This window comes from Barbatula barbatula (assembly GCF_947034865.1).
Source record: "Barbatula barbatula genome assembly, chromosome: 3".
In the NCBI taxonomy this organism is placed as follows: domain Eukaryota; kingdom Metazoa; phylum Chordata; class Actinopteri; order Cypriniformes; family Nemacheilidae; genus Barbatula; species Barbatula barbatula.
This window is the reverse complement of record NC_136764.1, coordinates 15,921,995-15,937,711: the sequence shown is the minus strand read 5'-3', so window position 1 is coordinate 15,937,711 and position 15,717 is coordinate 15,921,995. Positions and strand designations below refer to the sequence as shown.

The window sequence follows — 15,717 nt, the reverse complement described above, 5'->3', positions numbered from 1 at the left end:
AAGTTATAATATACAGGTAAATGCATTACATTTATGCAGTAGGGTTGCAGGAATCCATTATGCAAGCAATACAAACAATCGCATGTCATAAATCCAAGATTTCTGATGAGAAGAAGCAAAAATGTTTTTAAAATGGGTTTCTTCCAAGCCTTTTGAAATAGTTTGCAGTGTCATTTATGGGAGCTTACAGACTTTGCTTTTAAAGTCTGAGCCCAGACATGTATTGTAGTCCTGTGAAATGTTCTGTTCGAGACCTTTGACCCCAACCAACCTGTGATGTAATAGACTCAACATCCCTACTGTGTGCTCCTTTAAAAAGTGTTGTTTGCCATTTTACAACACTTTTACAAATTTGTTAACTTCATGGCTGGAATACACTACAAGACCTTTACAATCTGAACAGCTTTTTTATCATACACTTGCAGACTGAAAATTTCAGATAGAAACACACTCACTGATCAAATCGGCAGACTGGCAAAGACCTAGTCTAGACTGAAAATCTGGGCAAATCTGAGCAAAATTAATTTTGTATATGTGTATTTTAGCCTTTAGTTAAAACAATCTGATATGTATTTGAAAATTAAAATAAAAACAGAACTAACATTAGGCATTGTACAATAAAATGATAAAATGTAAAAAAAGACATGGAAAATAAGTCAAGCAAACGAGCCTATATAAAAATACATGTAAATACTTTATAGCTTTACAAAGAATTTGTAAAGAATAATATTTGCATATCAAATTTAATGCGCAGTGCAACAGCAACCAAGCAAAATATCGCATCAATATAACAGAGACGGATTATATTTTATTTGTCGTATATTGCTGTTTTTTGTTACGGATGTCGTTGCATTTTAAAATATCTTAAATATTTCTACAGTTGTGCGTATTGTTCAATAGATGGCGCCAGTGAACATGACGCACAGCTTCATGAAGAAGGCACTACATGTAGTCGCGGCACGGTAATCGATACGCCTGCGCCCTTGACATGCTGCTGTCTCGCTGCTTTTAAAACAGCTGCACTTGAAAGTGCTAGCCGCTGGATGTCAACCAAGACGACTCGAATAACAGTAATTCCCGACCAATGTATACACATACCAGTCCCGGCGAAGTCTACGATGTATTTGGACCGTGAGCGCTGACACGTAATGCATAGGACGAGCCGATCCTCTCAAAGTTCGCTGGACGATATTTCATTTTCTTTGGCATATGAAGACAGTCCGCTCTAGATAACCTTCAGATCTCTGAGATGATCCATTTCTGCAATGGCGAGGGGTCTGTTTTCACGGGCCTGGATGTTAAAGACTTATCACTTTCAGGTAATGATTATTTCGCGAATTAATATGGTTCACGGTCTTCGTTAATATACGCGCCTGCATGGTTTCAGTCAGTCTCAGGGGAAACTATAGTTCAGTGGGATCAATATACACAAATGTTGTATTCTGGTTTATAATGGTTAAAGACGCGATGCGGTTGCGCTGGAAACGGCATTGACATAAACACGAATGCGCTTCACTAATGCAGTTCGCTTTAAATGTTATCCTGTGTGCATGCTGATCATTATCAACATCAATTTAAGTGGCCACTGCACTTTTAAAACGTATCATAAAGAAGAGACATGAATGCTTTAGTATTTTGCTTCTGTTTGTGCAAGGATTTGTTTTTTGTTCGAATGGACACTGTGGTTGCCATGAGCTCTTTATCCAGCTCTGCGTGAGAATAATCCCCCATTCTGGGTAAATTACAACTGGGTCTGTGGTGCCATGGCAGCCGCAAAACTCCACAACATGTCTAAGAGCTTAAAAGAGATGCAAAGCTTCCAGCCAGACAACAAACAGTGCACCGTTTCAGTATTTTACAGGTTGAGATTCATTCTTTATGGTTCATAGGTAAAGCCGGAGTGTACAAAGTGAAATAATGTCAATTTAAATGTAAAAATAATTAGTTCACATGATCTAAGGCACATTATCTGAAGAATTCCTGGAATGTCACGTTCACTAGTATGTGAACAGTATAGCAAAATAATGTCTGAGACATGCAATTAAGGACTAAATATAAACAACAAGTTTGACATAATGCTATTAGACACAGTATAATAAGGTAATAAAGACAATACGTTCTTGTACACTCTCCTCCAGTCAAGACTTGTTGTCTGCAGATGGTGTTTTCAGTATTTACCAATAATTCGTTTTTCAGGATTCTTAAACATGTGCACGCCTTTTTCAGTTCGATAAGGAGGAAGTTTTTTTCTCTTGGACACACCTCCAGGGTTTGGTCTTTTTGTCTTCATCATCTGGACTATACAAATGTTGCTCTGAAATATATGTACTTCATTTAAGTTCCAGTTGTTGCAGTTTAGTTGTAAGTGATCAAGTTTTTCCTCTACAGCTGTGATGTTCTTTTCTTGCATCGATGTGAAAAGATGTTTCTCGTAACTCGTGATACTTGGCAGCCACACACCACAGTTGTATCAAAAAGGTGAAAATAAAGTTGCGTGTAGTTGAGTGAATCACATCACAAGTGATAAGCAACATGATGAGTTGACTCAAGCTCAGTACTGACAGTGTCTGACCCGGTGCTTCCAAGCGGGAATGCTTACACTAGTCTAGAAAGAACCAGGCTGTTTCAGCAGAATGCTTCATGACTTGGCACATTGTGCAAGAATGGGAAGCATGTGGTGTCAGATTCATCTAGTGTCAGGGAGCCATGCAACAAATAAATGATGGACTGTCGATTTGTTGATAAAGGACTGAGGCTTGATCTTGCACGTCTCACAACCACGGCAGTTGTTCCTTAAGCAAATAAGAAAAATTCCTTCAGGCTAAAATGACTAAAAGACGTTTGCTCAGCTTTTTAGTCTGGACTTCTGTCTGCACACTTGGTCAGTTAGTGTGTTTCTATCTGAAACTTTCAAAAAGTCTGCAAGTGTATGATGTCTAGTTTAAAAAAATTGTAGTGTATTCTCGTATTCTAAAGTTAGTCATCAGAGACTTCAATTCAATATGAAACCACATCTGAAACACATACCTCTGTAATGTAGGCAGTGATGTAGAATGTTCAAAAAGTAAAATGTAGGGCAGAAGCAGTTTGATCTTGAAAAGTGGGCGTTCCGTTTTGGGAAGGAAACAGAAGTGACTGCAAGTTTGCACTTAATTGTGAGTGTAGACTCCTGAAACACTACCATCAGTTACTGTTTTTGACTGGGTTGTGGAGCCTCCAGGTCAGATTTACTTTATAATGGTATTGTAAATGTTATTATTTTCCAAATCTATTGATATTTACTATTTATTGCTATATTATTAGTGACAAGTTATAGTTTTTTGCAGTCAGATCTAATTGTGTCAGCATTGGCTGTTTTCCAAATTAATGAATACAGTTTAAGAGACAAGCATTGTGTTTTTTGGAATAAAGTGTACTTTTAAATATTGCACAATATGACCAAAAGCATGCGATAGGAACGTTTAAGGTCAGTTTTTATTTAATAAAAATGCACAGAAACAAAGCGATTAAACTTCAGCCCACTGTACTCGACTTTTATACCCATTTGTTTTGCAAATGTGTGCACCACAGAGACAACCAGTTTAAATGATGCCATCGATTAAAAAGACAAATCTGTTGCAAGTTTGGTAATCGAAGCATTTGTTTTAAATAAGGTGTACTCCTTAGCACTGTGTCTAGATTGGCTCTGAATAGGGATGTCAGATTGATTTTTGGAAGCAGACGCAAGGATACATTGAATTGTCTGAATAACTTCTGCTGAGATAATCATACAAGGCTGAGGATGTTTGGAAGCCAAAGCAGTTAATAAAGCTGTATCAAAAGCCAGTAATATATGCAAGCAGCAGTCCTTTAGGAGTTTACAGGGCTTGCTTGGAGGAAACTTTATTCATAGTAATCTGGAGGTTTGGGCTGGTCATAGATTTATTCCTCTATAATTAGACCGGCACAACCCTGTTTATCCTCAATGACCTTAGTCTGCTTCATAACACACAGAATTGAGAGATTTGGCAGGAAGGAGTTTAGTCTTTAGTTTAGTCTCTGACAATGTGTTTCTTGGCCGTTTCCTAACCTTGTTCTGTTTTAGTTTATATACAACTATAATAAATATAAGATGGGATTTTAGCACTTCTTTTCTTATTCCAGAAAGGTTTGGAAGAAAGTCACGTAGCATTTTGAAAGGAATGTTTGTGTTTGACTGGTTCTCCAGGGGCCGGTTGCACCAGCGGTGCATAAGTTACACCTTAGTAGCACCATTCAACATACTGACATAACTATCTGAATATGCTCTCGACATTCTTCAATGATCTAGACACAAGATAATGCTGACATTTACAGTCACTTACCTTTTAAAATAGAGAACATTATGTGATGACATTTAGTTTTTGATATCTACCTGCGTGTATATCTGCATGTCCAAATAAAATCATCTATTATTTCATTTTCGGTTGGCAGTAAAATGAAATCACCCATATTGCATGTCATTTATTATTGCGTTAATTAGGCTGTATTGTTTTAAATCAGCTTTTGTTAATTAATCTTATGTAAAATATGTTATTCATGATAGGTAGTATTCTATTTAATACTTTTTCACCGTTATTAAGTTTAAATTAAGAATGTTTTGAAATTCACAGCATTTCAACACAACTTTTTCTCACAAATTTAAAGGCTGCTATTGGACTATTAAAGGTAAACGTCATATTATGCGACTAAACACATTACTTTATTGAGAGGTTATAAACTACTGGCTAGGTTCTGCCTTAAGACCAAATGGTGCAACCGAATAACATACAGAATAGTTACAACTTAGCTAGTAGTTACTAAGCCTCTAGTGTGGACTTAACATTCACAACAGTTGCATAACAGTCTGTAGTTCTGCTTTTGCGACAGAATCTTCCTCTTGGTTTCCATCAAAATGGCTGCATTAAAATGAGGTAATCTGTCAGATAATTAATGGCCTTTAGGGATATGCCATCAGGTTGTGGTGGCTGGTTTCATTTCATGACCCATTGGCTGGCACTGGTTAGCAATTATGTGGTTAGCTGACTGATGATTATTTTATGGTGGGCATGTGCTGTATTGATGTTTTTTCTATTTTGAAATTTGACAGAATAGTAAGCGCAAATATTTGTAAATATTTTCCTGGGCTGATGTTTTACACATGCTTATTCTATCCCCAGGCTCGGCTGTCTTACATTCGAGTGAAATATCTCTTCCTCATGTGGCTTGTGGTGTTTGTTGGCAGTTGGGTTGTTTACGTGCAGTATTCCACTTACACTGGGCTATGCAGAGGACGTGAATGCAAGAGCATCATTGTGAGTACACATCTTTGTGTCTATTAAAGTGATATTTCACCCAGAAATATAAAATTCTTTCTTCCACAGGATGCAAAAGAAGATATTTTGAAGAAAGTTGGCGACCGAACAGCACTGGCTCCAATTCACTATTATGGACACAAAACCAATGCAAGTGAATGGGGGCCAGTTAACAACATTCTTCAAAATATGTTCTTTTGTGTACTGCAGAAGAACCAAAGTCAAACAGGTTTGAAATGACAAGAGGGTGATTGAGTGATGACAGAATTTTCATTTTTGGGTGAACTATCAATTTACATTAATTCATTTCTGTGACATGACTACTTATATAATATTTTTAACATTTTATAAACTTTATAAACCGAAGTTCCGTAATTTTTTACCTATCCTCATGTTGTTTTCATGTGGATCAAAGAATTAGACATTCTTAAATAATGGTTATGTAAATAAATGGAAATGTAAATCCTCTAAAAAATATTCAATGTAGTTTCAACACTCAACTTTTTTTTTCTATGAATCAGAACAAAAACTCCACAGCTCCGCCTGTTGGTGTTGTGGTGATGGTGTTTCTTCTGTATTTGACCAGAAGAAACCAATACACATCTGTGTGTTTCTTTTAAACTCTTAAGGCCTGTTCTCACCAAGAACGTTAACTGTAGAGATACATATAACAAGAACTGTATTGGAGTCCACATCAATGGTTGAAAATCGTATGTTTATTTTAAACCTGACCCCTTTAAATACAATTAGATTTTGATTGGCTGTCTGTTTAAACATTGATCAGCGGGAAACAAACGCTCAGAAAACTATCCCAAGTAATATGTTTATCGACCTTGGTGTAAGCATGCCTTTACTTCCACCCAATTGGTTAGAAGTCAGTTTAATACTCATTGCAATGGTTCATCCCTTTCCAACAGTGTGACAAATACACTAAAGGTATTATTGATGGCTCTGCCTGTAGCAGCCTGTGTGAAGAAAGCTCACTGTACTTTCGAAGGTGTCTCTCCACCAAGCCAAACAATCAAGTATGGCTTCATCACATTAACACTTTCACCATAGACCCTTAACATCTATTTTATTGTCATCTTGACGTCACCTTCCTTTTGCTGCTTTGCATGGTATCTCAGGTGTATACAAGCAGCTGGGGTGACCAGGATGGTGTTATTAAGTGCCAGCTAGGTGACGTTCTCCACTATGAACTGGGAGAGGAGCTGGAGCCAAAGAAAGAGATAGCACTGTTTGACAAACCCACTCGTGGAACCTCTGTAGAGAAGTTCAAGGAGATGGTTGCCAGTCATTTGAAGGTATTTACATTAATCTTAGATTCTGTTATTAGTTTCAGAAATTTGCGAGAAATAATGTCAGTAGTTAATTTACCCTAACCCATACCTATTAATAGTAAATTCAGAAAACCTGAAGATGGTCTTTCAAACAGTCTCTTAATTTTTCCACAACCGTGGGGCGATTGACAGGGCTTAAGCCTAACATAAATGTTAGAGGTGTCTTAACAACGTGCACTGACATATCTTGTGATAATTTAACCAAGGCCTAGTCCTGTTTTAAACTAATGTATGCATTAATAATGTAATGCATTTTAGCATCAATCTTTTGCTCACCCATCATATTTTCCCATAGGCAAAGGTTGGAGAGCAAGCCAACCTCTCCAGTTTGGTAACCCTTATTCTCTCAGTCGCAGACAGCAATAAAGATGGCCATATTTCACTCCCTGAAGCAAAATCTGCTTGGGCTTTATTGCAGCTCAATGAGGTTCTGCTTGCAGTGGTGCTCCAAGGACGAGAACACACACCCAGACTTTTAGGCTTCTGTGGGGACCTGTACGTGGTGGAGCATGTGCCCTACGCTCCACTGTATGGACTCAGCCTCCCGTGGCCCATGGAACTCTGGATCCCTACGGGTATGCAGCGAAGCATGGACCAGTGGTTCACACCTTCCTGGCCCCGTAAGGCTAAAATCTTTATCGGCTTGCTGGAACTTATAGAAGACATTTTCCACGGTACCTTTGGGAGCTTCTTAATGTGTGACATGAGAGCTAGTTCTTTTGGTTACAATGATCGGCATGACCTCAGGCTGGTAGACGGACGACACGTGGTAGCCGAAGAGGCCTTCAAACAAGCCATGATCCTCCAGCGCTGCGAGGAGGACGAGGACTGCGTGTACGGCGTGGATTGTCGGACTGCATGCGACCGTGCAGAACACCGTTGCACAGCCGAGGTGGCTCAGCCTAACTTGGCCAGGGCCTGTGGAGCACTTAAAGATTACCTCCTACGAGGAGCTCCCTATCATTTACAGGAAGAGCTGGAGAAGCAGTTATATGCCTGCATGGCCCTCAAGGGTTCAGCCGAGCAGATGGAAATGGAACACTCGCTCATTCTCAACAACCTTAAAACATTGCTGTGGAAACAAATCTCACACACTAATGACTCGTGAAGAAAATAAGCTACATTGGTGACAACATACAGCTTCCTGAATGCCAGTCTAAAGCACTTGGCTAGACCATTAGGAATCTGGTCGGAAAATGCAATGCTGTTGTGTTTAAATAAGTTTAATGAGTGGTGCTGGTACTCTTCACAAATTGTTTTCCACAATAGAAATAGCATTAAACCTGTGACAAATTTTGCTCAGGCACATAATCTTGCATAAAATTCACATTTCTATTTGTGTTTTTGTCTCCACACTTTGATCAGCGATCATGTTTGTTTTACCTTCTAGTGTTTTGAAGGAGCAGATGACAATAATTTTGCATCCGTTGTTGGATGTTAACATAGAAAGCTAAGGAATACACTCTCCAACTGTGGTTGTGTAAATTCTGTATTGTAATGTCATTAATGAGCACAGCAAAAAGAGCCATAAAGGAGCCATGGACATATGAATCAAATGCCTTGATATGCATGTCGACGGAGTGTTTCAACATTCTAATCGATGCTTGTGTGTGAAGATTCCCCATTACTCAAAATACAACTGATAGAGACCAATCATTATTAAAGAATGATAAGAAAAATATTGACGGAGCAAGTCTCCATCGCACAATAAGGACCCAAATGTTTACAAGAATGTCTGATGATGCTTTTGATTGATCAGCATTGGTGATACATTATTTACTTTCATTTTGGTTTTGACTTACCAGTCTTGACAAAGGAGGCCAAGATGGACCGTTTTTACAATTTACAATCTGATTTTGCATAATTTAAACATGGCAACAGCTGAAAGAAGTTGTACATTTTCTTAAATTATGCAGTAGTGGGTAATGTGTTAAAGATAATTATAGACATTTCAACTTTGAGTGACTTTCTGTAACGTTCTGAAGACACAGATTGCACACGTTCATTAATATGGCATATTTCATAATGTACTAATGAATAGAAGAGGTTTATGTTTGTGGTTATTATATAAAAAAATTTCAGAGGGATGTTTTGGATTGTACATTGTCAGTTTGCTTCAATAAGTGTAACACATTGCTGCCGTTCAAGCGTTAAACTGACAAATGTTTATAAGATTTGACTGCATGACTTTGCACATTAAAAAGGTTTCAAATAACCTCCAGTCTGTATCACTGTTTGCCATTGTCCAGTGCTATCTATCAGACCCTACTGACATGAAGAAACCTGCTTTTTGTATCAATGACCACAAACACTGCGTTCTTTCCAAATGATTTATTTGGAAAAGGTGCACGCTTTCTTTGGAGGAGTTGACAGTTATCAGTTATCTCTTCAATCGTCAGCCTCAGCCTCCAGGGCCCGGAGGAAGCTGGCCTTTTTCTGGGCCACACGGTCCTTCCTCTGAGCCAAAGTGAGCTTGGCACGGTTCCACCTACAACACAATATTCATTAGTGATGAGAAGAGGAATAATATCTCTCTTGATCCTCAGATCTGTTCGGAATAGTGTAGACAGCAAAAACTGCAGGCATGTAAATAACTGTTCTTCATTAAAGCAATACCCTATTGGTGAAATAGTACAAAACTACTTTGAAGCGTTCCTTTTGTATTAAATTTAATTAGAAGAAAACTGTACCTTCACCTTTTTTCTGACAGTGTAAGCACAAAATGTAATATTTAAAATGTAAATATAGTATTTAGTGCATCATCTCTGCATTCAAATTTAATGGACGGTTTGATAGGCTCCTTTAATTAAATCTATTCTATAACACAACTTGCATGTTAAGAGCAACATGACAAACCTTACCATACATTTCTATTAAAACTTTAAGATTAGCATATTATTATTAACATGGCTACAACGATTTTATTTCCAGTCAAAGAAGAGAACCCACCTCTTCTTCTTAACCTCCTTCTTGGGCTTCTTCTCATGAACCGGCTTCTCACGGATGGCAGAATGAGCCTTTTTGTACATCTCCTCGATCTGCAGGATGACAGACGGTTGCATTACAACAGATAGAGAGATGATGTTATATTATAATCCTATATATTAAACAATCTGTTCATGCGAGTCATCATCTGACATCACTTGAGTTCAAGAGGTTTATCAAAAAGTGAAAAGTAAAACCGTGTTATTGACTAAATAGTGCCGGTGTAAATGGCCGTTCACATTATTATTATAACTGTAACTATACAATTAGGTGCTATTGACATGAAATTGTCACCAGATGTGGTTAACATCCCAAATAATCCATACATACAAAGAAATCAAAACAAATAAGTTCACAAATTTTATGTAATAATAGAATGACACAGCGGAAAAGTATTAAACACAGTTACTGAAATTAAAAAATTTGTAGAAAAGCCTTTGTTGGTAATGACAGCTTCAAGACACCTCCTGTATGGAGAAATTAGTCGCATGCATTGCTCAGGTGTGATGTTGGGCCATTCTTCCACACAAACAGTCTTCAAATCTTGAAGGTTCCGTGGGCCTCTTCTATGAACTCTGATCTTTAGCTCTTTTCATAGATTTTCGATTGGATTCAAGTGATTGGCTGGGCCGTTCTAGCAGCTTTAATCTCTCTCTCTGAAACCAATTGAGAGTTTGCTTGGCTGTGTGTATAGAAACATGTTTTTTCTTCAGCAATGGAGTCTTGCGTGGTGAGCGTGCATACAGGCTACTGCTGTTGAGTGTGTTACTTATTGTTTTCTTTGAAACAATTGTACCTGTTAATTGCAAGTCTTTCTTAAGTTCTCCACAAGTGATACTTGGCTATCGGACCCCTCTTCTGATTGTTCTTTTTACTTCTCTGTCAGAAATATTGTCAGGAGCACCTGGGCGTGGTTGGTTTATGGTAACATTATGTTCTTTCCACGTCCGGATTATGGACCTAATAGTGCTCACTGGAACATTCAGAAGTTTAGAAATCCTTCTATAACCAATGGCATCAGTTTATTCGCAACAATAAGGTTGCGAAGGTCTTGAGAGAGCTCTTTGCTTTTACCCATTATGACATGACACCTTGGTAATGAGACACCCTTTAATATGCCATCAGTTGGAACTGAACTAGCTGATGTTCATTTCCATTAACAAGGGGCAGGATTGCTTTCTAATTACTGATCGATTTCAGCTGGTGTCTTGGCTTTTCCACCTCCGGTTCTTTGTGTGTTCAAATACTTTTTCCGTCTCATTCCATTTTATTATACATAACTTAATTTGTGAACTAATTTGTTGTGTTTTCTTTGAATGTACTGATTATTTGGATTGTTACCGACATCTGGTAAAAATATTCAGTTCATCAGCACCTAAAATGAATGTAGATGACCTCCTGCTGATGCTTTAGTTTTCATTCTGGATCGTTTTTTCTCCAAAACATAACGGCAAAGGTCGGATTCTCTCTCTGAAGCCTGAAGGTGCGCTCGTGTCCGGGATGTAAAGCATATATTTTGCCAGCTTTCTATATATAATATCCTCCTGTAAACGCAACGCTTTCCGACCACTACAGTCTTTAATTCTGACATAAAACCCACGTTGCGATCACCAATAGTCAAACGTTATATGCCAGAAACTGTCTGACAGTAAGTTTTATCATTCATCTGCTGGAACAAAAATTCTGAAATGATCCCAATGATATCGTTCTCTGTGTCGTTAGTTATGGTGTGAAACCCGCATTTTAGTTTTTGTAGTTATCGTTATAATGTGAACGGTCCTCTTATTTAAACAAAATAAGGGCTGCAGTTGAATTAGCAATAATATAGTAGCATGTTCACTTACAGAGTCTGCTGTCACGCCGTTCTTGATAAAACGAGAGAACTGCTTCTTGTACATTTCCTCGTCCTCCTCCATCAGATAGCTCATATACTCAGACACATTCTGGCCCATGATGTGCTTCCTGTGCACCTCCGCATTGAACTCCTTGCTTTCAGAATCAAAGCCTGGGAACCGTTTAGTGCTAGAAAAGAAGTTACAGGTTCAATACTTCCATCAAATATGTGATAAGGCCAAAGATGATTTATGAAGGCTTGTTGCAACTCATCTCACTGACTAGCAATTTGTTAAGACTAGTGATGCACCGAATATTCGGCCACCGAAAATTTTATACAGAGAACCCGCGTGCAGACAGAGAAGCGCAAAGTGCAAGAGATCAAAGCGGGGGGGGGAAAAAGACTTGTCTCTCTGCACCAGATGAGGGACATGCACCCTCGTTGTCTGATATGTTCAGTGAAATCCTGCAAGAAAGTGCCTGAAATAATGGGTAGTCTATACTGTTCTTAGGGTACTATATATGTGACTATATGCATGTGATATGTGAAGATTGTAGCCATATTTCTGCTAGATATTTGTTTTATTTGATAAAAATTTTATTTATGCACTGGCCCTATTTAAATACACTCTCTCAAATCTTTCTCAAATATCAGGCAGATGACAAGCTCAACCGCTCAACGGTTATCTGTCTGAAGTCCCCATCCCCAGAAGTGCTGTACATTATTATTTAATGAGTAGAGTCAAGTTAAACATTTTAGTTTGAATTTTATTTTATACTGTGCATTGTTGCAATGTTCTAAATAAATATTTGCATAATTTGTAATTGATTTATTCTTTGAAATTTTAATATTAATTTATGCAATTGCAATGCCTTGATTTTAGTAAAGTTAGTACAAGGTCATAGCCATACATGCAATGGTACTAATAATTGGCATCATTTCTTTCGGTGTCTCGGCCAAGAATTTTCATTTCGGTGCATCCCTATGTAGGACTAATCAGTCTAACTTTTCATATTATAATAAGCCCAATCTACCTTTTTATTTAAGTTATTTAAATACGTTATACCAGTCTCGAAGATAAGACTAGTCTAAGCAGTTTATGCAACAGGCCCCAGGTCTCAGATCATGCATTTAGCCATCCTACTGAAACATGATTGAGTGTTGTGACATGGACTTCATTCAAAGATCTTAAGCTAGCAAAGCTGTCTCTGACAAAAACATTTCCCAGCACAGCTTGTTCGACTCATTCCAGTACTTGTTTTATTTTAAGTGCTGGGCGGTATGACCATAAATTAATATAAAGAAATTTTCAAGATTAATACCCGTTTCCAGTTCTAGGGATGTAACAATAAGATTTTGTTGGTACGAATATAGTCTGAGGAATAATCACGATTGCAAGATTATTCGCATAAATTCATTTCTACATTTTTACTGGCCCTGACAAAAATTGTACTTGCCCGCCACAAAAAAATTTATAATGCCTAATTAGTTAGTTAGTTAGTTTTTTCACCTATACAATCTTAATAAATAAGCTCATAAAACCATAAAACTATTAGCCTCTAATAATAATAGTCAATCAGTTAGTAATAAAATTTGAACAAATTATTAAATTATGAGCAATAGCACAAATAAATGCAATATAAATGTAATAAAGCAAACGCAGAAATAAAATTAACAGTGCATTTTAGGTGTCTCAGGTTGGTACAACTGTGGTTATTAGGTACAGAAAATGCATATAGGAGTCAAAATAACACTTCATAGTCTTCACAGTAATGAAATATGGATCAAACCATATTCAAGTTATTAAAGTTGATCAGTCAGGAGCAGTGAGTGTGTTTTGTCTTCATTTTATGTTGTTTGATGAGCATTAAAACTGTTTAATATGCTGGTGTTATTATGCACAGACCACATGCTTTCTGTTTCCCTTGCTGTTTTTGTTTACGAAACTATAATGGATTTATCAATGTGATATATAGCCTATTCGAGAAATAATAACATAAAATAAGTCAAATTGGTAGACTTTGAATTTGAGCTTGCGTATACAAAATGTTAGTATCCTGTGAGGTGGTATACATGATAAAGTGAAGGAATGAGGATGCATGACAGTTGCAGTCAAAATACAGAACCTTTTAATTGTGCAAATTTTCACAAACATTTTGTAACGACACAATGTAAACAATCCCCTTCCCCTATAATAACTGCTTAGTTTATACTTCTTTAACAAATTAATAGCATGCAGAGGTAACTTGCATACATAATATTTAAGCTAATAAATAGAGAGCAGGGTTTGAAATGAACTGTTTTCCTTGGTAGCACTTCATCTCCCAACTTGAGTTAGTAGCACCCACCCAAAAATGAATACCAAGACCCTACTGAAACAGTGTCGTGCCGCCATCCGCGCATTGTTTAAGCGACATACACCGGTAATGCGGTATATTAAAAATTAATATCATAACAAAAATACACATCGGTATTCGATATAAACCAGTATATCGCTCAGCATTAAGCAAGCTGTTGTATGAACTGACCTGTGAGGGATGGACAGTCCTCCATCGACTGCTCCTTTAAGAGCGCCGAACACCTTATTCCCTGTGGTGGTCCTAGCGAGGCCAGCGTCCAGATAGCAGGTAAAAGCCCCTGGCTGGCCATCAATGCTTTCCACATTAAACTCCTCTCCAGTCACTTCAAGTAGGCCTTCATACACCTTATCCAGACCAAACTTGTTCAGGAGCTAAATGCGAAATTAAAAAACCTTGTATTTAGCACCAACAATGGATGTTTACATGTGCACAAATGAAAATGTGCTTACTTCAAATCATGTATGAATGTGGTTGGAAACAATCGACATTTTCGCTCTTCAGACGTTAAAATGTAAACCAAATCTGACTTTGAGGCAAATTTATCATCACATAAAAACTACAACACTTGACGGAATATGAATATTTACCCTGCGTGCACACAGCAAACCGGTGCAGTAGGCAGCGGCATAGTTTGTAAGTCCAACAGTAATTCCATACTTTGGTAACTCGTGAGAGTAAGAAGCGCAGACGATCGCATCGCCTTCAATTTTGGCATATGCGATCTGTCAGAGACAAAAGATAAAACAGAAAAATCGTTGATACCGTGAACAATGCAAAACAAACAAAACCAAGAAAAGGTGGCTAAGTAATGAAAGTTATTAAAGCTATGCTTATACATCCAATAACACAAATTATGAAATAGTATATTTATACCTGGCAAACAATATCCCTGTTGGAGAATCGAACGATCATCCGGTACTTAGGTGTGTTGTACTTGTTCTTATCTTGGATGACAAGGCGTTTGCGGGCAAAATAATCAGTTTTTCCCTCTGGAAAAAATGTCAGTCATGTTCAGGTCAATGAACTCACATAAAATAAGCGACGCTTTAACTTATTGTTACAACAAAGCAATACAACATTTAAAATACCTCGTCTCCTCCTGAACTTGACCTGGTATCTCTTGAAATACGCCTTGTTCTTGACCACCTTTACGAAACCCTGCAAAAAAATGATGTTGATATTAAGTTAAGTAAACCAACCAGGGGACCAGTAAACAGACAAAATGTTTATAAATAATGAAAAACACATTTCAAACGTCCCACAATAAAACCGTGTCTGCGTATTGATAAATGACAGCCACGTATAAAGTGACAGTATATGAGACACAACTTTTTATGAAATCTAATCAGCCATAATTAAAAGTATTTAAATTGCACTTAAATGACATGATTGTATTGTTGCTCTGTCTGCGTCAATAAACGTATTGTTGGACCACCGAGGGAAGTAAACATGCCGTTTTTGGTCACGTTCTGCCACAGCGAAGGGACCTGATCGCTTCAATCTAGCACAATCCTGCGGCTCAAATCGCTCATCCTTTATGGCTTTTGCAGTGAAATAGCGGGAGATGACACGTAATGAGTAGAACAATGTATTTTGGGGATTTACTGACCATTTTGTAATCGTTTTATCCCCTTTAGGTAGGGAGACTGAAGTCTTCAGACTCCGATACTGCTCCCGCTGCACTGAGAAAAGGAAGTTCATGCTGCGCTGCGAGCGGAAAGTCAACGCGCTCGAACACAAATGCGTGTTCGCCTCCAGTGTCCTGGAAGCGTCATTGCAGGACCCGGAACACGATTTCATTTTTTTATTTAGTTGGCTTACATTTTATTTTAAAGACACACTCAAAATCTTGACACGAGTCGCTGTTTTCTTTCGTTTCATTTCAT

The 15,717-nt window shown here is 37.8% G+C and overlaps 2 protein-coding genes across 4 annotated transcripts; one reads left to right on the top strand and one right to left on the bottom strand.

Annotated features, from left to right (window-relative positions):
* Positions 1-908: 908 nt before the first annotated feature.
* On the top strand, positions 909-8,868 carry dipk1aa (divergent protein kinase domain 1Aa). 3 transcript variants are annotated; one of them, XM_079453190.1, is made up of 5 exons: positions 909-1,319; positions 5,178-5,312; positions 6,230-6,337; positions 6,440-6,616; positions 6,948-8,868. In XM_079453190.1, the coding sequence occupies exons 1-5, from the start codon at positions 1,266-1,268 to the stop codon at positions 7,758-7,760; spliced, it is 1,287 nt and encodes a 428-aa protein (XP_079309316.1). In that variant the 5' UTR covers positions 909-1,265; the 3' UTR covers positions 7,761-8,868. The 3 variants fall into 3 exon arrangements, with proteins under 3 accessions (XP_079309316.1, XP_079309318.1, XP_079309317.1); XM_079453192.1 differs by lacking the exon at positions 909-1,319 and adding an exon at positions 3,158-3,220 and having other exon boundaries at positions 6,948-8,861; XM_079453191.1 differs by lacking the exon at positions 909-1,319 and adding an exon at positions 3,168-3,240 and having other exon boundaries at positions 6,948-8,861.
* Positions 8,869-8,959: 91 nt separating this feature from the next.
* rpl5a (ribosomal protein L5a) lies at positions 8,960-15,559 on the bottom strand. The gene is made up of 8 exons (XM_079453193.1): positions 15,441-15,559; positions 14,920-14,989; positions 14,705-14,820; positions 14,419-14,553; positions 14,000-14,202; positions 11,482-11,659; positions 9,602-9,690; positions 8,960-9,140 (listed from the first exon to the last, which is right to left on the bottom strand). The coding sequence occupies exons 1-8, from the start codon at positions 15,441-15,443 to the stop codon at positions 9,041-9,043; spliced, it is 894 nt and encodes a 297-aa protein (XP_079309319.1). The 5' UTR covers positions 15,444-15,559; the 3' UTR covers positions 8,960-9,040.
* Between the last annotated feature and the right edge of the window lie 158 nt (positions 15,560-15,717).